The 27,644-nt window shown below is 33.3% G+C and overlaps 1 protein-coding gene across 1 annotated transcript; it reads left to right on the top strand.

Moving 5' to 3' along the window:
- The first annotated feature begins 105 nt into the window (after positions 1-105).
- On the top strand, positions 106-25,322 carry LOC128223922 (uncharacterized). Its single transcript, XM_052933392.1, has 9 exons — positions 106-244; positions 2,308-2,499; positions 3,449-3,522; positions 6,467-6,608; positions 9,282-9,393; positions 13,440-13,554; positions 15,895-16,056; positions 16,796-16,937; positions 17,549-25,322. Exons 2-9 carry the CDS (start codon positions 2,314-2,316, stop codon positions 17,585-17,587), a joined length of 972 nt encoding a protein of 323 aa, XP_052789352.1. The 5' UTR covers positions 106-244; positions 2,308-2,313; the 3' UTR covers positions 17,588-25,322.
- Positions 25,323-27,644: the final 2,322 nt, after the last annotated feature.

Below are 27,644 nucleotides of genomic sequence, written 5' to 3'. Positions count from 1 at the left end.
CCGCGTATGATATAAAAAAACAAATAAGTATCCTTTAACCTTTTTTTGACATTAAATTAATAGTTGCAATCACATTTTGCTGTTATTATAACATAAACATTACTTAACACCGTAAAGTTTAGAAGGGAGGCAACTTTGAAATTCGATACATTTGCTTCCGGGTTTTAAAAGGCGTGGCATTATCTTCCACTCTGTCGCTTAGTCAGGGAGAGATTATTTGTATTTTCTTGTCGGAACATATTTGGTAAGTTTTTTGAGATGTGTTTTATGTAAAACTTTTGCCTTGATTGATGTAGATACCTTTCTAAAATTGATAACACGACGTAGTTTGAGTGTAGTTTGGGGGTAGCTACAATAATGAGCGATCAGGGATACTTTTTTTTATTATTTTGATATTTCTTATGTATCCCTGTCTCGAGTCTGCCATAGTAAAAAAGGTGGACTAAATTTGGGGGTACCCGTAGTTTGGACATTTAAATCACAGGGGGCAGTTGCGTTGACATGACCCACCCTATGGCCACACCCACTTCCTAAATAAAATCATAATAAAATCAGTCAAAATTAAAAAAAATCAGACCCAAAATTATGTTCCAAATAATTTTGTTCTTGAAAAAGACGAGGGGGTGTGGCCATAGGGTGGGTCATGTCAACGTAACTGCCGCCTGTGATTTAAATAATAGTATTTGTTGTTTAAGTGATTATGATCGATCTGATTGAAAAACAATTATTTTAACAAATTATCCTTAATGTTTTAACCATTATCCTATAAGCGGTCGCCAGCATTTTTAATGATGACTTTTGAACGTGTATACTATTGATTTCAAAATGAAAAAAACCATGAAAAATGCATATAATGGTGTTTGACTCGTCACAGTATGCCCAATATAAAGCTTGAATGTTCTATTGATTAACAGTTTTTATGCCCCCGAAGGTGGGCATATTAAAATCGCACTGTCTGTCTGTCCGTGTGTCAGGCTTAATAACTCGTGTCCGGGCTGTAACTTTCTCTTGTGTATGGACATATTTTAAAATAACTTGCCACATGTGTTTGACATACCAAGACGACGTGTCGTGTGCAAGACCCGTGTCCCTACCTCTAAGGTCAAGGTCACACTTTTTTTACAATGGAATGCTGCATATAATTTGAGATAGTGGAATAAACTTATAAATTGTATACATATTAATATGAAATAGCACAGCTTTAGCCATTTTTGTGTAATATTGGCCAAAAAAGCACAGATTTGCATTTGTTTCAGTAAAAAGCACAGTTTTTAAGAAGAGCTGGGGGGTTTTAGGCAAAGAACCTTAATTTTTTCATTGAAAAGCACACTTTTTGTGAAAGGCAGTTTTTTTGAGAAACCCACAGCTTTAGCGCACAAACTATTTTCAGTAAAAATCAAAGCTTTTGCGAAGAGATGCATTTTTTTTACTAGAAAAGCAGAGCTTTTAAGTGAAGAAGCTTTATTTCTTTTATTCTCGAATTTGAGAGGCTGTCAGACCCTGGGAGCTAATTTGAGTGGCCTTATTAGACTAACAGTTTATCAGGTATCAGAAAATTAGATATCGCAGATCTAATTTTCTGAATTCCACTTTTACAAGTAAATTTTTTATATATATGTGTATTGATTTCTTATGTATATTGAACTGAATAAATATGTTTAAACTAAGGTGGAAAAGCATTCAAAATTGTGAGTCCAGGAAACTTGAATACGTAGTTATTTTTTACAATGCTATCATATTTCCCACGGCTTTTTCTGCCCATTTTGGGAAAAAGACCCTAGACATTTTGGGAAATTGGGAAATTTTACAGTGAAAAGAAAAAGCTGTCTAGTCTCCTGTGAATTAGGAAATGATTTAATATTAGTTTATTTTCCCTTTAAAAGACCCACAATGGCTGAAATATCAATCCTTGGGGTGTAAATATCTATTGCAATAAATCATGACAGATATTTCATATCTCAGAATGTGATGAAAATCAATGATTTCTGAGTTCAAGTACCAAAAAAACTTCACATCACATAATTTATTAGGATGTTGAAAATGAACCAGTACAGGTAAAAAGAATTTCTAATTTGATTGGGATTTTTTTCTGAAAATTGGGAAAAATATCTTATATTTTGCTTTGGGAATGGGTCTGATAGTCGGACCCGTGGGTACTATAGAAAAAGCCCTGTTTCCTGTTATTTACAGATTTAATGCAGTTCATATTGTAGATTTTCATGGATCTGTTTTACACCAACTCATGCCATGAATATGCTGTCTGGCCTTTGAATACTTTTTTAAGACTTTCTTTTGCACATTTTTCAGGCTAAAATGAGTACATCAGCTGAGTTTGAGAACCCCGAAGTATTCAAAGAAGCACAGGCCTCTGTTAGGAATGACTCTTCGGAGGACATGTTTGTGATTGTGTCGCACGTGGACAATGATCCTGCAAAACTTCAGGTGTTAAAGGTCGGACAGAATGTGGAAGAAATTAGAGATTACATGGACAGTCAACAGGTGATTATTTGTTTGTTAACTTTTGAATTTTGAGTTTCAAATATGTTTATTTAATTCATATGATTTGTGATGATGTAATAATTATAATATAGTCTCTCTGGGGTTGCCCTCAAGATAAAAAGCATGTCATTTCTTGAAATACCAATTATACCATACTATGACTTGCATTAATTGTGTGTTGATATTGTCTGACTTGAAATATAATATAAGATCATGGCACAGATTGACTTACGATATTATATCAGTGCACTTCTTGTTGCAGTTTTATAGCTGAATTTAAGCCACAAAGTTATTTTAAAACTCTAAGAATTATTAAAGTTTTCTTCAACATTCTATTTCCACAACACAGAGTTGATTGACCTTATAAAGGGTAACAATATAAGGTATTTGAAAAGTATTGTGTTTGACGACTTCTATAAGAAGTTTAGGGCTTCCATTTAGAATTTTTAAGAATATTTTTTTCCACTATTTTTAAACTAGTATGTTAAAAATCAAATAATTTGCAGCTATATCTTGACAAATTTACAGATTTATGTTATAATTATTCATTTTTTATTTAAGTCTGATTGAAATTGTGACATTAAAAGTAATATTGACACCATGAGGTTTTGATATTTTGAACTTCCAAGCTTTTAACTTATGAAGTTTTTGTACTTCCAAGGAATTAAGTTTGGAAGTTTTAACCCATTTCTAGGGAGTAGTCCAAACTTCCATTAATGGAAGCCCTAAGTAATTAATGTTAACATTCGTGCCTTGCAAATGGGATCGATTGACGGACAATGATTCAATTATTTAGAAGGCTTCATATGGAAAAAAATGACTGCTGAAATTACAAGCTGTGCCTGGCATATGGACTAAAAATAATTATGCCAATTCAATGGTTAAAGCAAACGAGAAAATATACGATAATTTGAGTGTGTCTTTTTACTTTAAATTTTCTCTTTTTCAGGTCATGTACGTTCTGGCCCGATACAAGAGCACCTATGACATGTCAACCACGGTCAAGTTTGTGTACTTCAGATGGTAAGTTTGTATTTCTTTGTACAAGTTGCAGATTGTAATTTTTTTATTAGTTTTCAAAATAGTTATAACATATTGGCTTAATGATTAAGAAAGGGTAGAGCGAGCAAAATAAGTGAACCTATAATGACTTATAAGTTAAAGTCATTAAGATTTAACTTAATATGTTTTAAATGTCTAAGGCCTTAAAAAAATACATTTTGTTCGGGTAACCTGACCCTTCCTATGAAAAAGGCGCCTACCCTACCATTTTTTTGTTTGTTTTTTAAGTGTGTATTAAAATGTAGTTTAAAACCTTGAAAGCTTTATACAGAAGATACCTTTAAACCCTTTCTCCAATGATGACAATAACGTTCTTATATAACGCATAATAAGAAAAAAATAAAAAGCCTACCTACCCTACCTGTTTTTGAAAATGATGTAACCCTAACCAAACCAATTTTTTTTTTGCCCTTAGAAAATAAAAGGTTAAAATCTTATTGAATTAGAAAGAGCAGAGTAAGTTGGCCTTATTTCTTAGTCCTTAAGATTTAACTTAATATATTCTAATAATTTTTTTTATCGTAAATGACTGATTATAAGACACACTTTTTTTTTCCTCAGAAAGCGATGTAAAAAATGCCTGCCTCTTACAAACAGTAACAAGCTTTTGCCATTTTTATGTATGAGGCTTTTTTGTCTGTTATACTGTGAAATCATTAATGTTCGTGGGGCATTAATGTTCGTGGTTTTCGTTGGTTGGGTGATCCACGAATTCAAGATCCCACGAAATATTAACCATTTATTTCCTTTTTCAATTGCCATGTTATGTACATACCCTAGTTTATTCAATACAGAGTCTGCAGTATACATCGTAAATATCCGCCTAACTGTATATCTTACTATCATTGTTTTGTTAATATATTATATCAGCCTATAACAAATAATAAACCAAATCATTTTAATGTGTTTTTATGAACCAAATGACAGAAGCATATGCCTTAACATGTGCTGTTCATGAAAATCTTTAGGTTTACAAGATGTGAGTGATGAGTGTCGGTTCTTGATTTTATTTCTTGAATGAAATAATTAATCGATTTCATTAGAGGTTACTGAGCACCCAATCTGACAATGAACAAAACAAAGCGTTCAATATACTTATTAAACAAAAAAAGTGTGAATAAATATTGAAATGAGATGATATTCAAAAGTAATTTAATTTGTAAACATCAGCTATCTTTAGGGATTGTTTACTCAAATATACGGACCTTCCTTTAGTTTGCAAAATTCTTAATTGGCATTCAATGGCTTCATCTATCTAAGGATCAGGGTACATCTTCTTTTATGACCTTAATTTCCAATTAAATTGATAATTGACATGGATATATGCACTAATTGGCATGTCATACCACTTTAACGTGTGTCATAAACCGAGTGACGTAGACAACAGAAATTACAGGCCAGCGTATGGAGATCATGCAGACAATCTAGAATGATCGCGGTTTCAATTTTTTTTTCAATAATGAAAACCACGAATTCAAGCACCCACGAAATTGTAATTTTTCGGCAAACCACGAAATTTCATGCCAACGAATATAAATGATTTTACAGTTTTTCGGGTAGTTGAATTCAGAAATCCTTGTATTTCATCACATTCAGAGATCAGTATGCAATTTTAGCATTCTTTAGCATTGCAATAGATATTTACACCCAAGGATTGATAGCCATTTCTGGTCTTTTGAAAGGGAAAAGGAACTAATGCAGAAAAGCTTGTTCTTTCAACTGTAAAATTTCTCAATTTGTATGTAAAGCAATTATTTTTCTCAAAATTCCCTAGGCTCACTCTGCCAAATTGTATTCTTTAAGAATTTACTCATGTCATCTAACTATCACTTATTCCCGAAAACTTAGAAAAACACACTTTTTTCCCACAAAAGATTAAGTCTTAGTACTTAATGGTTGCCATTGCAATGTCATTGGCTGAAAATGTAGGTTGGATTCTAAAAATAGTCACGCTGGAAGTATCTAAAAATAGTCACGCTGGAAGTATCTAAAAATAGTCACACTGGAAGTATCTAAAAAAAGTCACACTGGCAGTATCTAAAAATAGTCACGCTGGAAGACTTAGTGCTTTCACGCTCATTTTGTCTGAATCGAGGGATTAGTATGATGCTTCACATGACTGAAAACTTGAAGGAAAGCAACATATTTTTTTCATTTGAAACATGATCATCCTTATAAAAATTGGCCACCTGCTGAAATCTTTCTCTTCAAGCACATCAGCTTTTGACATACTTGCTGACATCTGTCAGGGGCGTAGCTAGAGCCAATTTGATGTGCTGGCATAAAAGCAGCGGTGTTTAGAAAACTTTGAAAGCGTAGCTTGCAGATGGCGTGTTTTGGCGTGTATCAAGAGGGAAAATAGGCTTAAAAATCGAAGACAAATAAAAGACTTTCGAGTAGTTTATTCAAATCAATTGAACAAAATTTACATATTTTCTTTTTCAAAAGACAAATTGATTTGGAGGCCAGGGGCCATTTCAATAAAGGATTTAAGTCGTAGCTTCAATTATCTTAAACCTGTATAAAGAGCACCAATAGTAATACCACATATTGGTCTTATTTCCTTATCTCTGTGTTCATTGTAATGATGGTTGAAGCTTATTTTACTCAAATTTGAAGCAGAGTGAAGGAACTATGATACCAAGATAATTTCAATTTACGACTAAAATCGACTAAGATCTTTACTGAAACGCTCCCCTGGGCCTTATGGCCAAGCCAAGCTACGCCGCTGTCTGTTATATGAAACACAAATCCAATTGTACTGAAGTTTGTTACACAAAATTAACATAGGTCTATATAAGCAACAGTTTTAGTTTCAAAAGCTTGTATCTGGGAGGTTGGTGGTGTAAATTCTGTAAGTGCCTTGCTAACTATGGATTAGATTATTTGTCAAATCTATTTCCAGGTTAGGTGAAGATGTTGCGTTTACTAAGAAAGGCAAGTTTGCTGTTGTCCACGGCAGCGTTCGGGAGCGATTCAATCCATACCATCTTTCCATTGAGACAGGGTCTGTGGACGATTTTCAAGAGGAGAAAATACAACAACAGGTCAGCATATTAAGAAAATATAAGTTTTTTTTGAAGTGTGTGAGCTATATAAAATACAGTCCAAACTCTTTTTCATTTAATTTTAAGATTTCTTAGAATACTGATAAGAAGTGTTTTGATTGGACTGTAAAAAAAAAATAATGGACTGTATGGAATCTCTGAGGCATGTCAAAGGTTGCAAGGACAAGAGTGATATTGATTTAAAGGCCTAGTTTAATCCTTCTATAAGTGACGCCTCCCCTCCCCCCCCTCCAAAAAAAAACAAAACCATGTATTGTACACATTCTCTGTGTATTGATCTTAATCTAATTGTCTTATCAGATATCCTGCTGTGCAGTTTTTGAGGTTTTATTATAGAAATGGAGCCTAAATGGCCCTGAGCTAATAAATAAATAAACAGGAAAAAAGCCCCATACTGTGACATTAGTGCAATAAGCAGGAGATGCACAGCAGGGGATTGTCATGCGAAACATTCCTTAAACTAGGCCTTAAAGGACCTCAGGGAATGTATTCAAAATGCGACTTAAGTCAATCTTATGGTCATACATCATTGACTTGATTCACTCTATTGGACAGTTATTAATAACAAGTAATCCGATTAGCTACATCGTTCCTAGATCGAATTAAGACCAATTTAATACCAGCTCACGCCTCTTTCCCATTCTCGATGCCAAAGCACTGGGGCCCATTTTAATATAGGGTTTTAGATGTAACTTTAAAAATCTTCCATCTGTAGGAACATCACAATTCGCAACATGCTAACTGATTTTGTTTCGACTTGTGTGTTGTCGATTTAAACAAAAGAAGGCTTAGAATGTTCAGTTGATACAAATAAATGCGAAAATTTATTATAACAAAAATTTGACACTCAGATCATTTGATTGTACGAAGAAATCTTGACATTGAAATTGTCCCATGCCTCCCTATATATCCTAGCAGCTTTGATTATTAATATGCAAATAACAGCAATATCAATACAAAACGTTAATCATTTACAGAAGAAAATAACGATATTTTCAAATATCATATGACTTAATGTTTCATCTATATGTTTAAGCTTATTTCTTGTCATGCCTGGCCATGTTAGATATTGAATTGTTGAGCTTAATTTAATATATAATTATATATTTTTAAAAAAGTGTGGACGGTTTGAAAGATGGGAGGGGTGAATAAAAAAGGGTTTCTGAGAGACATTCATATTTCATGTTTGGTTGTTGTTGTTTGTTTATTATTTTTTTGTTTTCATTCTAATTTATTTTTCATGATGGCTATTTCGTGTTCAATATTTATACGTATTTTCATGTACATTTCAAAGTTACGAAAGTTTGGTATCGCTTGTAGGTATTTTGAACAGAGAATGAAGTATTTCATGAAAATAGAATAATAAAGTTTGTGCTTCAATATGTATATCCAACTAGCTTGCCTGGCATGCATATACTCACATTCTAACAATTACATTTCAACTAGACACACTCATAGTCTGTAAATAATGAAGTTATTTCCTCATTCGAGCTGTAGGTCAAGTGGCCATGTTATTGTGGTACTTATGTGTAATGTTCACATTCCTTAAGGCTGAGAAGTACTTAAAGGAAGTGGTTTATACAGTTGTTTATTAAAGGGACTAGACACCAGATGGTCCCAAAATCGGCAAGTACATTATATCCGCAAAACTAACCTAAAATTGTCAATATGAGCTAGTATGAGGCTGATAATACACCATTTTATATGATTAAAAGAATATTTTGTCGCTGTCACAGCTGAGTTTACCCTATAAAAATAGTGCTTGACGGTTTTCCAGTTTAAAGTGTGTAGTATTTACATGTGAATGACAGTGATTAGACGGATACATATACCGTCGTTATTTTTAAACTTACTTAATTTAATATGAATAGTCATTTATAAGATTTGACTCCATGAACTCAAATTCTATCACACCATATAAATAGACTGAAAAACATCAACCTGAACCTTAAGACCTTTATTAAGGAAAGATCTGCACCCCCTGTTCATTTTCCTGGGTCATTGTTCAATATTGATCTTATCCTTATGCTTAGACGGGATTTATGTGGTAGACAAACCAAGTACATTCCAAAATGGAAAAATACGCGGAAACTCTGGAACTGTGAAAGATGCATGTGTCGTTAGTGATGTGATACACTAGTAAATAAGATTCACTGCGTTGTACACAACATTATGCATTTAATGTAAGTTATTGACAATTTTCATTTTTTCTTGCAATTTTATCATCTGGTGTCTTGTCCCTTTAATGAACTTAAGCCCAGTAAAATAATACTATAGATATTCATGTCTTTACCTTAATGTAGCACATATATAATATATATATATATATATATATATATATATATATATATATATATATATATATATATATATATGTATGTATAACTAAGTGCATGTGGGTTTGGTTTGTGGTCACCAAGCCAGACAAGTGGGTTTCCTCCGGGGCCACCGGTTTCACCCACAGCACAAGACCACACTCTGGCGTAAAATTGTGCCAACGAGACTCTCAGAGTGATAACTATATTGTTGTAATAACATGTTTTACAATGGTTGTAAAATATATAAGTTTAAACTAAACTATAGCAAAGAACTGCCCATCGAGAGACCTTTGAAGGCCATGCCTCATTTCACATTATTCATTTATTCTTCCAGCTAGAAGAAAACACAGGAAAGAAATCCAAGGTTCTAGAGTCGACAGAAGGCCATCAAATGAGAGGATTTACTGCAACAGAACTGCCAAAACGAGGCCCCGCACCTAAATCTGGTACAATTTTAATATTTATTTTTCTCATATTAAGAGGATTAACTACCACAGGACTGCTCAAATGAGGACCTTCACCTATAAATTTTAATTTTGTTTTCCTCATAAGGGGATTAAATGCCACAGAACTGCTGAAAGGAGGCCCCGCGATTTACTGCGGCAGAACCGCAAAATCGAGGCACGCACCTAAATCTTGTGTAAATTATAATATTCCTTATCAAGGGATTTACTGCTACAGAAGTGCAAAAACGAGGCCCTGCACCTAAATCTGGTATAAATATAAATATATATTTTCCTCATCAAGGGATTTGCTGCCACTCCCTGCACGTTAATTTGGTATAAATTTTGTAATTCATTTCCCTTATTATTTGATAAATTGCCGCTAAACTGCTGAATGAGGCTGAAAGTATCTTGACAGCGGTGATTTTTTTCTACATTTTGAAAATAGGGCCGGAGCCTATAAAATCTGATTGGGATTTCCAATTTGGTCAAAAAATGATTTTAAAAAATGGATAGAAAAGAAAGAAAGCATTCTTTAACACCATCTATTCCTTACATTAATTGGTTTTGGGGGCCAATTTCATTATTGATAACAATTTTTACATTTTTTATTTATTTCAAAACATAAAATTGGGGATGATTATGGGGCTGAAATTTGGCACCAAATTGGTCAGAAAAAATCAACTGAGCTATATATATAAAATTATATTGAAATATTTTTGCACCAAAAAATCCAAACTGCCACCTATATTCTAGCTTAAACCTTACTTATTTTTTTTTAAATTTTCCGAATCAGTCTCTTAAAGCTGCACTCTCACAGATTGATCTTTTCAACAACTTTTTGATTATTTGTCTTTGAATAATTCAATTTTACCATAAATGTCTAGAAACCATTGATAATTTAGACTGCTGTTAAAAGATCAGATCGCAGTTTATCATATTTGCATTTGAAAACTGATATTTTATTCCTAAAAGCGTTACTAACGCTTTAAGAAAAATGCATTTTTCGGCATTTTACTAAACATTGAAATCTGTTCTGTTGTGCCTTATCTATTTATATGACTGAAATAAAGGCATTGATGCCAAAATCATCCAATTCTGAGACAAAAAAATAAAAAGAATCAAAACTTTCATCTGTGAGAGTGCCACTTTAAACATTACTGATTTCTCCACTTGCTAGATTGCAATCGTTTAATGATATTATCTGGCCCCAGATCTTTTTGCTCTTAAACTTGATTATAATACTTGATATGTTATAAGCTTTAAGAAGATCTATTGATCAAAATCGTGATTATTGATTTGGTTTCTTTTTCTTCAAGTTCCAGAAGAGAGTAAGTTTCAAACAAATATCTCCGATATTGTACGGTTGTAAAATTATTGTGACGCTTTGTTGTCTCGAGTAATAAAACCCCATCGGCTGAAGATGTACAAGTCTCTTTGTCATCAATCTCTAGTTAACTATGCCGGCTTTAGATGTACATGTATTCTTTAGATTCAAGATCTCTTATTTCTACAGACAGGGCAGTCAATTGGCCAGGAGCTCTGAGAAAGGGGAATTTTGTGTTATTTCTGCTCAAAACGGGAAATTTGTTGGGGGGGGGGGGGGTGCTATAAAGGGGAAATTTGTGTTATTTTTGTGAATTGTTTGTTATTTTTGCTAAAGAGGGGAAATTTGCATTATTTTTGTTATAAAGGGGAGTTATGCATTTTTTTGCTATAAGAAAGGGTAAATTTGTGTTATTTTTTTGCTACAAAGGGGAAATTAGAAAGTTGACGGGATCAAAAGAAAAATATTTGTTAATGTAATATACATGTATAAAAACACAGTTCACAATGAATAGTGTCAATCATAAATGTGTTCTTTTATTAATATTTGACCTTAATCATTTTTTCACTGGTCAACATTTTTGAGATTATGAAAGGGACTTTTGACTAAACTTTGGGGAAAAAGTATATTCCATGGCTTTGGGAATGGTGCCTATGGTGCCTTTAACTGGCCCCAAAACTCGTCGAAAGACAGCCCTGACAGATCTCTCGAATATTGTACGGTTGTAAGGTTATTGTGGTGTTTTGATGTCAAGAGTAGACCCTATTGGCTGTACACATATATTTTAAGATTCAAGGCCTCCTATTCCTACTTATTCCTACGTTGTTACATCATAGTTTTTAACTCTCATTACTTTTCTGCTCTGGAAGTTTAATAAATGAACTCATGATCTGTTTTTGTTGAAACAAACATTTGAGACATCTTTTTCAGCTGTACTTGTTTTATTTAGATGTATGGACATATCATTAACTATTTCAAGTTTAAAAGTTAACAATGATGTCCTTTAAATCACATTCCTTAATCAAACGTCAAAATTATTTCCCATGTTTTGTTCATTTTCCTTCTATTTTTGTAAAAAGAATATTCATTAAACCTGTACTTTCACAGATTGAACGTTTTGACAACTTTTTTTATTTTTTGTCTTGGAACGAGCCAATTTACGCGAAATCCATGGAGACCAGTTAAAAACGACTGCTGACAAAAAATCAGATCGCAGATTTTTATATTTAAGTTAAAAAATTAACGTTTTATGCATTTTTCTTAAACCTTTAGTAACGCCATAAAACATCAATTTTGGAACGGAAATATGAAAATCTACGATCTGATTTTTTGTCAGCAATCTTGTATCATCGGTTTGCAGATATCTACGCAAAAAATTGCCCTTTCCAAGGCAAAAAGTTGTAAAAATGGTAAATCTGTGAGAATGCAGCTTTAAAGTTGAACACAACCCGAGTGATTTTTCGAGTTAATGTTCGAAAATTGGTATTACAAATAAAAAAGCATATATGCCTATTTCGGAGGGACTCTTTTTACATTTTCAATATTCAAAGAATTTTCAAACCATGGTGATGAGATTTTGACAGGTTTTATTTTTAAATTTGACATATTTTTTTTATCCACTCTCATATTTCTATTCTTTAGATTAAATTTCTCTTTTTCCTTCGAGAGCAACATCTGTATTGTCTTTATTCGAGACGTAAAATTATTGTGATTTTTGTTAACCCTGTACATGTCTTTGCCTATAGATTTATATTCCCTCATCCCTATGGTAATGAATGTCAGCAAGGAAAATCTGATTTTCATTATTATACAGGTACTTTTTTCACAAGCAATGTATTTGTTGATCAATATTTTCTCGCTCCTGCCTTTTGATATTGTAGTCTGTAATGAGATATTTGTGATCTTATTACTTTGACTCGCTATACATACTAGTGTATTTTATTATGACACTCATAGCAAAATAATAATTTTTGCTCTCAGGGGCAGATCCAAGATTTGATGTTAGAGGGGGCATAACAGGGGCACAACTTTTCCCTTTCGCCCCATCCTTAGATAAAGCTGAAATTTTAATAGTATAAAATGGTTGAAGGTGGGGTGGGTTCTGTGGGTTCTTCCCATAGAAAATTTAAACAATTTTTAGTCCAAAATGGTGCATTTTTAGCGTATTTAATTACTTTTTTCTCCAACATAAAAAGTAAACTTTTTTAGGGGGTGTGCGCTACTGGTGCCCTACCTTTTGATATTGTGGTCTGTAATAAGACAAATCGTGTTGGAAATCGGTTCCAGATTTTCTATCGATAATTGGTTCCACTAAAGTAACCGATTATCAATAGTACAATTGTTTTTTCAAAATACCTTAATTGTAGTTTTATTCTTGTATAATAACTCGTAATCCATAACTATGTTTATGTTATGTGTATGTTTGAAGTTATTTGGTGTTTTTGTTGCTTTTGGCCTAAATGAAAATGTGGCCATAAAGTATCATTGACCCCAGATTTTGATATTTGGAACATCCATTAGCCTTCACTTTTGGAAGTATTTTCCAAAATAATGGCAGTTTTTGAATGTCCAAGGCCGCAATTTTGGACAGTTTGGCACCATTTTAGGGAGTGATACACATCCAAACTTGCTTTTACAGAAGCCCTGTTAGTGTAAACTCATGTTATAAAATATGGGTGCTCAATCTGTAAACAGTGTGACATGTTTTCATCTGTATGAACAGGTCCCCAGGTGTCAAGCCAGGGGGCAGTAATTGACATCGAGGAGGATGTTTTGGAGGCCATCGCACAGGTGCGGTCCGACGAAAACCCCACCAAGTGGATGGTCGCAGAATACCAGTAAGATATAGATGATAGCTGTTTGTTTCAGTGTAATGCACCAGTCACTTGTAACCACGCCCCCCCCCCCCCCAGGTCCGGGGAATAGCGGGGACTTTGACTTTCGGTCCAGACAACCCCGGCTAAAACCCCGGGGATGAACAGATGGTAAAATCCCCGCCAAATGCCCCCGCACCCCAGGGACCCTAGGTTAGGCCAATTCCCCGCTATATTTAAAGCGAAGACAAAACCACCGCATTCACCCGGCACTGCAGGGCCACCTGGAAGGTAAAAACACGGCCCATTTCCCCGGCTATCCCCGGTATACCCCCGGACCTGGGGGGGGGGGGCCGTGGTTACAATTGACTGGTGCATAAGATTGCAATATATTTCATAAAGTGAGCACCAAAAGCTATATTACATGATTGGCGCAGTCACTTTTGGACTGTACATGAGGTGAAAATAATTGCTAACTTACACTGATTAAGACAAACTATTTTATTATTATAGCCTAAAAATGATATAGAGCTGATAATAAATTGAAGTTTTTTTTAGAGAAGCGTGGCAAATAGTATGCAAACAAAACGTTTATGCAGAAATAATGTCCTTGAATTTGTGTCCAAGCCCAATAAGTGCTGATATTTGGTTTGGTTGCGAGAATGGGCTAAAATGTCAAACAGAGGATAGATGGTTGTTTCAGTGTAAGATTACAATGTATTACACAGAGTGAGCACCAAATGCTATATTTTACGCATGGGGTAGTCTTGAGTTAAGTATTTACTTATATTATACCTTACACAAATGTGTCCCTTCTTTGTGTATGTCAAGTTGATTGGTCCGTATATCAATGTGTTTTAATAAAAATTCGTTTTTATGACGTCAGCAGTCCATATTATGTTTTAAATGGCCGGTCTGGACGTCACCAAAAATATAATATGGACCGCTGATGTCATATAATATGGACTGCTAGCGTCATAAAACAGGTGAGTGCTGCTTGCAATTTTCACAACGACATATTCTTCACAAGTAAATATTATTAGATTTGTTCAATAAAACACATCAAAGGCGCTTTAAAATTGTTAATTGGTAAAAAAATGTCGGTGTAATATAAGAAATATAACACATCACTTCAAGGCATATGACATTATAAGGACCGGCCAGTCAGCCCCGAAGGTTAATGGACCTCTGCTAACGCCTCGGTCCATTAACCTTCGGGGGCTGACTGGCCGGTCCTTATAATGCCATATGACCCTCAGTGGTGTGTAATATTTCTTAATTCATTTTGGTTTTCATGGAGTGAAATTACTTGCGATCTGTTACACTGAAACAACAATTATTCCTATTATTATTATAACCTAAAATGGTTACAGAATTTCTAATCATTTGTACTTTTTCAAAATACATGCCAAATAGAATGCAAACTTAAAGCTGCACTCTCACAGATTTACCGTTTTGACAACTTTTTTTTTAGCCTTGGAATGACCCAATTTTTGCGTAAATATCAGCAAACAAGTGATATAAGACTGCTGACAAAAGATAAGATCGCATATTTTCATATTTCCGTTGAAAATTTATGTTTTATGGCTTAAAAGCGTTACTAACGGTTAAAGAAAAATGCATAAAACATCATTTTTTTTAATTTATATATGAAAATCAGCGATCTGATTTTTTGTCAGCAGTCTTATATCACTGATTTCCATGCATTTTTCATAAATTGGCTTGTTCCAAGTCAAAAAATAAAAAAGGTGTCAAAACGTTCAATCTGTGAGAATGCAAATGTAACACCATTTTAAATGAAATAATGTTGTTAAATTGAAAATGATGTCCTTGAATTTGTGTTGGCCAATTTGTACCGGCAATTGATATGGGCGCAATAATATCATACAGTGAAACATATCAATTTGATATTTTCACTGTTTCACACTATTCAAAAATGGTCATAAAGAGAAGTAAGGCATATAACATGATCTATAAATAAACTGTCAGTGATTGGACGAAAAGCAATATTCATAGACAAATAAAACACAATATTGAACAATTTATCGTATGACGTCATAAAAACACTGGAAAAATCACTTCAAAAACGCCATATATTGACCGGTCTGTTTTAAAAGACCGGAAACAGTTAAGCATATGACATTGTAATATATCATATGGTATCATGTAATAAAACAGTTATTTCCTTATTAGCTGTTAAATATGCAGTTTATATTGACCGCCAAATTATTATTGACCTAGGCGATGATTAGGATATGACAGCATATTTAACAGTTAATAAGTAAATAATTATATAATATATCAGTTTAAGGTTTTTATTAAGTCTCTACCAGTCTTCAAGTAGCTCTGTATTATTTATTGCAGGGCTGGAAGTCCGAAGGGTCCGCTGGTGTTGACAGGAAGCGGGGAAGGCGATAGCGGGGAAATTCTCGAAGTTCTAGCAGAAGACAAACCCATGTATGCTCTATACAGGACAACAGATGTGGTTGACGCTATTACTATCGTGAAGTTTGTGTATATAACCTGGTAAGTCTGTGTATTAACACTTCAATATATGCCACCAGCCCATAATTTATAAAAAAAATGTTTAGTTTGTTTGGCATTACCCGAACACATACATGCCATATCCCCCCGGTGGGGAAATAATCCCCCGGAATTTAAATTTTTTTTTTTTTTTTTTTTTGAAAACTAGCTCAAGGTTGACAGTGGAAAGCATCTATAATATTATAAGTGTGAAAATCCATGTTGGACCATGATGACTAAGATAAAAAATTATTGAAATTAGAGTGTGTTTCTGTATTTATTCTTATAAAAAAATTATCAATAATATAGATATTGTGAAAAAAAATTCTGCGTAAAAATCCCCTGGTGTAATACCAAAATCCCCTGGAATTCAGACCAAAATCCCCTGGGAAGCCTCTCAGAAATATGGCATGTATGCGAACATCACTAAATAATACCAGTAACCTGAATGATTTTTAGCCTCAGGTCAAAGATGTGATTTGTCAGCAGATTTGCAAAATTCTGCGTATCAAATTAATGCTTTTGTTTGTTAGTTTATTTGTTTTTAGTATTGACACTCCAAATTTGAAGTCAGGAGCTAGAGTTAAGAATTATTTTTTTCTTCTCCAATGACCCAGGTGGATTAAGTGTGTGTCGTTAACTTAGGTCTACGGATTTGTTCTGTTAGTATTATTTTCCGGAATAGAGAACAAAATTATACGTGTTTTAACTATGTCTTTAACTTTGTGGATTTATTTTCCAGGGTAGGCAATGCAGTTAAACCGATGACAAAAGCAAAAATCTCCACACATAAAGGCTCCCTAGAAAAGGCTTTCGGACCATTCCATGTTGCTATTTTCGCATCAGATGAGTCAGAAATATCGGAAAAGGCCATTGTTGAAAAGGTAAGTTTCAAAGCTTTTTTTATAAAAATTATTCAACATAATTTTGAAAAATAAATGTAGGAGAATTCAGCCATACAAGTCACCTTCTACTCCCCCAACTATAAATGCAGGGGTATTGATATTGTTTTTAGTGCAGATTTCCATCCTTATGTCTGTCACAGTTCCGTGTCTGCTCCAAATCTCTTAAACCCCTTGAAGAATTTTCATGAAACTTGGTTCAAATGTTTGCCATATCAAGACAACATGCAGAACCCATATCACAGGTGCCCTGGATCAAGGTCATAGCTCAAGGTGAAAGCCATATGTTCTTAACTCCTTTAAGAACATTCTTGAAACTCTGGACAAATAATCACTAGATGGAAATGAAGTGCAGAACTCAAATGCTAGACCTGCAAGCTCAAGGGGTAGACATTTTTTTCCCCAAAAAAACAACTGTAAATTAAAATTCAAGAGTGAAAGTTTCCAAATATAAAGATAGAGATTATGAATGCAAAGATTTGAATATCACCTTCATGTTTGCAGGTATAAATTTGTGTAAGTTTGACCTTGGCTTGAGAAATTACGTTGTGAGTCGACTTTTACAATCAACTTTACCATCTGTTTTTTTTCAGGTTTCTTCGGCGTCCGGGACAAAGTCGTTTGTTAAGTGAATCTGGTGTGATCATTGACATGGAAACTGACGGGTTACTATGGAAACTGACTGATTACAATTAAAACTGACTACTTACTGGTTACTTCGGAAACTGACTGGTTACTATTTAAACTGACTTGTGACTGGTTACTATGGAAACAGACTGGTTACTTTTGAAACTGACTTGTTACTATTGACACTGACTACTTACTGGTTACTATGGAAACTGACTGGTTGCTTTAGAAACAAAATCTTCATCTTAAATAAGTGTACTAGAGTCTCTTTGTCTCATTTTTTGTCAAATTACCTCATATTCTATGCCAAAAAAATGTATTCACTATATAAAGGGGTTCTGGAGCGGTATTCTTAAAACTTCTTTAGTCTTTCCTAACTTAAGTCAGTTTCTTAAAGTTTTCATAGTCAAATTAAAGGAAATGTATGTGGGGTTTTTACATCAACATATTTTTTTTTTAAATAATGGTCAATGAAAATAATGTATTTTGTAAATTCTTTATTTTTTACTTCATATTACTAAAAAGATACTAAAAGTAGGAAAGCGATTTACAGCTGCACTCTCACAGATTGAATGTTTTGACAACTTCTTTTTTTTTTGTCTTGGAACGAGCCAATTTTTGCGAAAATTCATGGTAACCAGTTACATAAGACTGCCGACAAAAAATTGATCTCAGATTTTTATATTTAAGTTCAAAAAAAATTATGCATTTTTCTTAAACCGTAAGTAACGGTTTCTTAAACCATTAGTAACGGTTTAAGCCATAAAACATTAATTTTCGAATGGAAATATGAAAATCTATGATCTGATTTTTTGTTAGCAATCATAAATCATTGGTTAGCAGATATTTACACAAAAATTTGCCTTTTCCAAGGCAAAAAATAAAAATGTTGTAAAAGTAGTATATCTGTGAGAGTGCAGCTTTAAGTTAGGAAATGACTTACCCCATTAAAAAGAAGTGTTATGAATACCACCTATGAAGTTTACAGTTAATCCTAAAATCAGGATAGAAGGCTTTAAACTACGGACCACTGTACAGTTGTAAAGATTATGTTTTGCTTGGACATTTGCATAAGAGGCTATTCCAGTAAAACATAAAACCGACGTGGGTGGGGGGAAGGCAATTATTTAAATATTATTATGGGTGGGTGTCTGTTTTGGCTTATTTGGACCCTTAAAGGGTGAATTTGCTTCTGTAGGGGGGTGGTATATAATTTTAAAAGTGCCTTCCCCCCGGGGATTATATTTTTAAATGGAATAGCCCTAAGAAAATTAAGGAAGTACCTTGAAATAGATATAAATGAATTTGGAAACAATTTGAAAAGGGTCTTAGAGCCTCTTTATTATGTTGAGGGACAGTTAACTTGTACTTTAATATGCTATTATCATTGTCTTGAAAATTTTAATATAATGTATAACATTGGCTGTTTCTCTTCAGACAGGCAAATTAATAGTATTTCTTGCATGCATGTGCAATAGTGTGAACTAGAGTCAGCAATATTTTGGTGCACTAGATTATAAACAGGGTTAAAGTCAGTTTACTTAATTTAAGAAAATTACATTTTATTAAAGGGACTAGACACCAGATGATACAACTGCAAGGAAAAATGAAAATTGTCAAAAACTTATGTAAAAATGAATCTTACTTACTGATGTACACATCGCTTATGGCACTTGTTTCTTTTAAAGTTTTTGAGAATCTTTCAAATTTCGAAATTTACTGGGTTTGTCTACCACTTAGTTACCAGTAAATTTAAAAATAGCGTCTGTATATGTTTCTGTACTAATCACTTTACTTTCACAAGCTAAATTTACACACTATAAATTAGGAAACCAATATGTGCTATTTTTAACCAAGCTTACTCAGCTGAGACAAATTTTTCAATATTCTCTTAATCATGTAAATTGATGTATTATATGCCTCATTCTAAGTCATATGGACAATTATAGGCTTGTTTTGAGGAAATACTGCATTTTCCCATTTTTGGACCATCTGGTGTCTAGTCCCTTTTAAGACTTGACAAGTGTTGTAAATGTCCGATTTAGATGTGTGGCAGGGTGAACAGATTTCATATCAAATTTAAGAGAAAAACAAAGGTTAGAACATTATCAGACTAAGGCCCGATTGATGAGATATTTTTTTAAAGTTAACAATATTGTTAACATCTTTGTTGTTAATTTTCAAATCTTAACTGTTCTGGAAGTTTAATGGATACTGTGGCCTTGTGATCTGCTGTATTTTCCATCACGATTTGATGAAATTTTATAGGTGTGTTTGTTCATATTTTAACATACCAGTACATCATAAAAAAAATCACATTTAAAAGTTAACAACAATGTAGCATGTTGTTAACTTTAACAAAGTTCTGAAAAATCTGCCCTTAGAGTTATAATTTACAGTGTCATTTAAATGAACACAAGTCCATAGGGCGATGCAATGTTAGCAAAATGTTCCGAAGCTTTTTCAATGTTAAGATGTTGTAAATCAGGACCTAGTCTCACTCTGTTTCAATTTTTCAAAGGGCGAATATTTTGTAAAGCATAATTTTGAGGGCTTCTTCACCTTTTTTTTTACATTTTGTTGACTAATATTCAATATAGTGTTTGCAAAATCTGTCAGATCATGCTTGACTAGCCAAGTCTGGTAAAGTTTGAGTGGGTGGGGTAAAAAAATATGCCAAATTTACTATGAAAACTTACTATAATTAGGGAAAACATCATTAAAGATTTTAAGAATCAAATTGTCTATAAGACTGAACACAACGCATTGGCTGGAACTGACATGTGAAATCATTATAGACACAAAAAAAAAAAAAAAAGTTATTTCTGGAAAAAAGCTTGAATTTTTTGGATATGTCTGAATTTCTGCTTTTGTTGTTAATGTGCCTTTGTTAATATAATTTTATGTACATGTATCATATTACTGCATTAAATAAATATGCTTTGAACAATGTGTAGATGGTAGTAGCTTTCTATGTTTACACTCATAATTTAAGTCATTAAAATAATATGCATTTTAGGTAATTAGATTGAAAACATAATATTCAAATCCAATTTCATGAACGTCGCTTTGGTGCACTTTGGATACAGAAACAAAATGGCCCAAAGTGCAATAACCCAATAGCTCCATATAGAAACAGAAGCACAAATTGAGTTCTTGCATTATTGGGACTAAAAGTCATATTAAATGAAGTAACCATTTTAGATTCAGTCTTCAGAAATTAAAAAATCTTTTTTCAGAATTATATCATATCTTTGTTATGAGTTGTTGAAAGTAATATGTATTTGAAATAAATTGTTCACATAATTGTTTTTCATTTAAGGAATGAATTGGGGCAATTCATTCCTTATATTTACACCAAAAGTTCATTATTTCATTCAAGAATTGTTAAAAAAAATACTTCATTTCATTTAAGAAAAGCTTTCAGTAATCCGTTCTTACCCATTCTGTAAATAAAACGACCCGACTGTAACCGGAAACATTTTTTTCAAATGACGTCACAATAACGCGGGAAAAGATCAACCACTTGAAATCACTTAAAAACGTAAAATTAAAACAATTCTGGTACCAATATATATGAAATATAATAAACTTACACTTTGAAAAATGTTGATCTATATTTTACGGGACTTGCAGACACAATACAACCAATAACAAGATCAATAGCTTTCATGTATATTGTTACGATCCGAACATATCCGAAGATGTCGCGTTCATCGATTGATGAACGCAATTGCCGAAAGGCAGTTCATTAAAGGAACGGAAGTTGAGGTGTAAATATACCATTATGAGTAGATTTCAGGATTTTTTTTTAAGTTTTTAAGCACTATGTTTTTATTTTAACATACTAGCTCAGCATTACTCACACAATCTTATGACCATGAGATGATATATGTATGAGATATAATATAAAGACAGCTCAATGTAGTAGCATTATGTAATAGTCGCTGTGTACACCCATTAGCGGAGGTTTTGGAATTATTCATGATTGCTTCTGGGAGACTGTATTATTTCAGTGATGAGAAAAATGGGTCATTAAGTATTAACTGTTTTGTACCATTTTATAAAAGGACATAATGTTCAATAACCCGAGAGTGTATAAGTGATTCACCCATAATCTGAGTTTTTGGAATTATTCACGATCGCCTCTGCAAGGGCGTATTATTTCAATGATAAGAAAAATGGATGAAGTAGCTGTTTTGTACAATTTTGTAAAGGACATTTTTCAATAACTACTGTGTGCATAAGTGTATTAAGTTGTTTAACTTATCCACATGTTTCAAGACTTATTGTACAGTTTAGCTCCGCCTTCTTTTTACTGTTCTGATATGGGAATTAATGTATAGACAAAAATACAACATGGTACAATGTGTGTTATGAAGTAGATATTTTAAGACTGATAAAAAATGTAAACCATAATTATATTAAACTGCATTATCTTTGTTTTAATTCAGTATGATCATTATTATTCTAAGAATTCATGTAATACTGTTTATAATAGCATACTTTGGATTGTTTTTAGTGATCAAATTGTTACGGGTTGATCACCTGATAAATTACTGGGAGATTTAAAACATAAAAAATGCTTATATATGTGCCTTTATATGATACTGTCTAGTCATAATTTAGCTTGTCAAGTTTATAAAAAGAGAAAGAGTTGATGTATTGTCATATCCCTGGCAACTTTTTCATTGGCATTAACTCATGTTAAACTTTGTTTGCCGGCGTACCCATATTTGACCTTTATTGCTGGCATACCCATTTATAACCTTTTTTGTCTGCATACCCATATTTAACCCTGCAAAACTCCAAAACCTTAAAGATATTCCAAATTGAATGTTTAAACTTGCTACAAGTGTTGCCAGATAAAATACACACTCATACTGAAAGGCAGATAACTCTTTCTTTACTAATTGTTGAGTTATGCCCCTTTTTATATTAAAAATCACCAACAAAGTTGATGGTTGCTTGCTTCCCGGCACTTTTGTATAGCATAGGCCTTATTTATTACAATTAAAGCACATTAAAGGCAACCATCCCTGAGAGAAGTTTTAATTCTGTATGTAAATAAATGAACATTTGAACAAAGTGTTAGATGCACGTGTTCTTATTTGTAGTGTTGGGAATCGGTTCCAGTTCGACTATCGATAATGGGTTCCCCTCAAGTTACCAATTATCAATAGAACAATCGTTTTTTTACACCTTTGGATACCTTAATTGTAGTTTTATTATTGTTTAATAACTCTTAATGCTTAAGTTATGTGCATGTCTGAAATTATTTAGTGCTGTTGTTGCTTTTGGCCATATTGTCAACAATAACAACTTTAAACACTTCTAAATGTAAAAAATGAACTCAAAGGAGAAAACTTACGGTAATTTACTGTAAGGACAAAAAACGTTTATTGAAACGGCCCCCCAGGGCACTAATTTCTTGCCACAACAGGGTTATTTGCCTTTAAACACTCGCCAGTTGTCCTGCAAAGAAATCAAATTTCATATCAGCTTGTACACCTTATAATTATATTAATGAAATGTATGTGTTCAAATGACATGGCGCCATTGTATTTAAACGCATTTAAAATAGTTATACTTATATGAACAAAATTGCGTGTTAACAAACTTGTGCATGTGTTATGATAAGATCAAAATTGTATTACAAAAACATGATCCATTTGTTGGTTATGGTTAAACGTTTGTTATCAGTTTTGTTGTTGATTGTTAACTGTTGTAATAAACGTTCCACTTTTTTTCGAGTGGTAACATCCACGGTTAAATTCTATAATAATTGTTTATGTATTAATTGAATAGTTGAATTTAATTTCAATTCTATGAAAAGACTTGATTGGACAGGGTTGGTATCGCAAAAAATCAATCCTGACTTTACATTTGATTAGTTTTTTAGCAAATCTTTGAATGAAGGGATCACAAAAGTTGCAATGATAATATATAAGAAATAATCATTAAAACAAAATTAATTCGGGCAAAACAGCTAAAAAAAGATTTTTCCCATAGAAAATAAAACCTTTTACCCCGTGACTCGCCAAATTTAAAACAACTCTTTGGATATGATATGAATCTAAACAACTTTTATTTAAGCTTCACTCTCACAGATTTACCCTTTTTACAACTTTTGTATTTTTTGTCTTGGAAATGGCAAATTTTTGCGTAAATATCTCCAAACCAATGATATAAGATTGCTGACAAAAGATCAGATCGCAGTTTTTCATAATTCCGTTTGTAAATTAATGTTTTATGGCTTAAACCGTTACTAACGGCTAAAGAAAAATGCATAAAACATCAGTTTTTGAACTTAAATGTAAAAATCTGCGATCTATTTTTTTGTCAGCAGTCTTATATAACTGGTTTACATGGATTTTCTCAAAATTTGGCTCGTTCGAAGACAAACAATAAAAAAGTCTGTGAGAGTGCAGCTTTAACAATCAATTTGCCCCTTTTTAACTATGAAGTGGACTTTAAATCTGATGAATGTTTTAATCAAAGTGTTATGTTGATATTGTTTTGCTTTGTGAATGTTAATTTTTCTTGTGATTTTGTCTGAATTATGACTTGATGTGTAACATCTTTGTTTTATGTTTTTTTTCTCTCTGAATATTTTTATTAGACCAGCTTTTTGTGTATTTCTTCGCGTATGACATACAAACCAATTGTACAATAATATTGTAATTGGAGGATATTACAATTATGGTCATTCAATGCAGCATTTATTAAACAAGTATGAATTGAATGACCACAATATTTAATGATATTCTATTAACATCAATTTGTCACCCTAGTGCAATAACACAATAACTGCAAATAGAAATAGAAGCAGATATTGAGTTCTTGCATTAAGGTAAAAATGTTATGTACCAAGTTGATTTTTTACAGCGCTAAATACATAAAACGGCACTTAATAATGAGTGCACAGTCATTTTCAATGCCATAAAACTGTCAAACGTTATAACACTAAGTTATGGATCAAAACTATATATTGACGTTATTTTATGATGTTTATGTACAAGATCTGATTGAAGGAATTTTGTTTTTTGTCCGTTATAATTAATGTTAGTTACCGTATATTTAACCGACTACACTTGATCTATTACCAGGGGCCATGATTACGAAACGGTCTCAAGTCCAAGTCTAGACTCAGACTCAGACTCAGAAAAACATTTTTATTAAATTTGTAATAAAGAATCATTTTTATTCCATTGAATATCGTTTTACAAAAATAAATGAAATGTACAATTTTGAATAGTAATAAAATTCGGCAATTGTCATAATCAAAATTCAACTAGAAAGATAGTTACAATGTGGTAAAGATTTGCAATATTGCCACTTGAGCGTACTAAAAAAAGTGGTAAAAACGGTAAATCTGTGAGAGTGCAGCTTTTAGACTTGAAACTGTTTGTAATCATGGCCTCAGAGCTGTTATCCAACAAAAAACCTTTCCAGTTTATTTTTTGAACAACAAAACACATGACTTTGTATTGTAATTTATTACTATTCCAGCTGTCTTGCCCTATGTATTATGTTGTATGTGGTATATTCCATACAGTCCTGTATTGTCTAAAATGTTGGGACCAACCTGATCTGAATTTGTGATGTATACATTTTGTATTCAAGATCTGTAGACCAAAATTAGCTTTTTACAACAAGATTAGCTTTTTACAATTACAATCTCTGATTTATATTTTGTTCTTATTTTTATATTGTGAAGAATTAAAATTTTAAACTGTGCTTTCTCCGTTATCTATTCTTTAACGACAAAATCACATACTCGAGACCAAGGTTGTGATTTGTCTCCGGATTCATGAACTCCGGATTCATGGATTTCAGCAGATCTTATTATTTACTCCTTGGATTTTTGTTCATTATTTGTTTTAAATGATTTAACAAAAATAGCTGGTTACTGTTGGTTGTTACTTTATTTGTTGTTCGTATTGACACTCCAGTTGGCTTCAAATATGAAGTCAGGAGAGCCCTCAAAAGGACTTCTTCAAACCAAATTTTGCTTCTGCAGCTGAGAGCTTCACCCCCTTTGACCCTCATTGAGAGCCTACTCTGGCGCTGCCCAAACCTATTGCCAAAATGGTTCCAGCCTTTTAGCTGAGAGCTTCATGCCCTTTGACCCTCATTGAGAGCCTACTCTGGCGCTGCCCAAACCTATTGCCAAAATTGTTCCAGCCTTTCAGCTGTGAGTTCAAACACATCCTTTCTTTAATTCATTCAACTTGCTTACTTGAGTCAGTTAAACTTGCCTACTTTAATACTAACAAAATATAATTTCAGTTAATTTTCCTACTTGAATGACTACAACATGTTCTGGGGTCAGTTAAACTTGCCTACTTTAATGATGACATGTACTGGAGTCAGTTAAACTTGCCTACTTAAATGACAACATGTACTGGAGTCAGTTAGACTTGCCAACTTAAATGACAACATGTTCTGGAGTCAGTTAAACTTGCCTACTTTAATGATGACATGTACTGGAGTCAGTTAGACTTGCCTACTTAAATGACAACATGTACTGGAGTCAGTTAGACTTGCCTACTTTAATGACAACAACATGTACTGCAGTCAATTGAACTTGCCTACTTTAATGGCAACAACATGTACTGGAGTCAGTTGAACTTGCCTACTTTAATGACAACAACATGTACTGGAGTCAGTTGAAATTGCCTACTTTAATGACAACAACATGTACTGGAGTCAGTTGAACTTGCCTACTTTAATGACAACAACATGTACTGGAGTCAGTTGAACTTGCTGTCTTTATGGGCAACATGTACTGGTGTCAGTTAAACTTGCCTACTTCAATGACAACATGTACTTAAGTCAGTTGAACTTGCCTACTTTAATGACAACATGTACTGGAGTCCTTTGAACTTGCCTACTTTAATGACTACAACATGTACTTGATTCAGTTGAACTTGCCTACTTTAATGACCACAACTTGTACTGAAGTCGGTTGAACTTGCCAATTTTAATGACAACAGCATGTACCGGAGTCAGTTGAACTTGCCTTCTTTAATGACAACAACATGTACATAAGTCAGTTGAACCTGCCTACTTTAAAGACAACATGTGCTGGAGTCGCGTGAACTTGCCTTCTTTAATGACAACATGTGCTGGAGTCAGTATAACTTGGCGGCTTTAATGACAACATGTACTGGAGTCAGGTGAACTTGCCTACTTTAATGACTACATGTACTGGAGTCAGTTGACCTTGCCTACTTTAATGACAACATGTACTGGAGTCAGTTGAACTTGCCTACTTAAATTACAACATGGAATTGAGTCAGTTGGACTTGCCTTCTTTAATGACAACAACATGTACTGAAGTCAGTTAAACTTGCCTACTTTAATGACAACAACATGTACTGGAGTCAGTTGAACTTGCCTACTTTAATGACAACAACATGTACTGGAGTCAGTTGAACTTGCCTACTTTAATGACAACATGTACTTAATTCAGTTGAACTTGCCTACTTTAATGACAACAACATGTACTGAAGTCAGTTGAACTTGCCTATTTTAATGACAACAATGTCTACTGGAGTCAGTTGAACTTGCCTTCTTTAATGACAACATGTACTGGAGTCCGTTGAACTTGCCCACTTTAATGACATGAACTGGAGTCAGTTGAACTTGCCTACTTTAATGACAACAACATGTACTGGAGTCAGTTGAACTTGCCCACTTTAATGGCAACAAAATGTATTTGAGTCAGTTAAACTTGCCTACTTTAATGAAAACAACGTGTACTTGAGCCAGTTGAACTTGCCCACTTTAATGGCAACAAAATGTATTTGAGTCAGTTGAACTTGCCTACTTTAATGACAACAATATGAACCTGAGTCAGATGAACTTGCCTACTTTAATGACAACAATATGAACCTGAGTCAGTTGAACTTGCCTACTTTAATGACAACAACATGAACCTGAGTCAGATGAACTTGCCTACCTTAATGACAACAACATGTACTGGAGTCAGTAAAACTTGCCTACTTTAATGACAACAACATGAACTTGAGTCAGTTGAACTTGCCTACTTTAATG

Source organism: Mya arenaria, chromosome 17 (assembly GCF_026914265.1).
Source record: "Mya arenaria isolate MELC-2E11 chromosome 17, ASM2691426v1".
Classification (NCBI taxonomy): domain Eukaryota; kingdom Metazoa; phylum Mollusca; class Bivalvia; order Myida; family Myidae; genus Mya; species Mya arenaria.
Note: the sequence above shows the minus strand (reverse complement) of the source record. Positions and strands in the feature narration are given on the sequence as shown.

Excerpts from the sequence above, each read along its gene's own strand:
- LOC128223922 (XM_052933392.1), top strand. The coding sequence starts at position 2,314 with ATGAGTACATCAGCTGAGTTTGAGAACCCCGAAGTATTCAAAGAAGCA. Across the intron at positions 3,523-6,466 it reads AAGTTTGTGTACTTCAGATG|GTTAGGTGAAGATGTTGCGT; the intron begins GTAAGTTTGTAT and ends ATCTATTTCCAG. Across the intron at positions 9,394-13,439 it reads AGGCCCCGCACCTAAATCTG|GTCCCCAGGTGTCAAGCCAG; the intron begins GTACAATTTTAA and ends CTGTATGAACAG.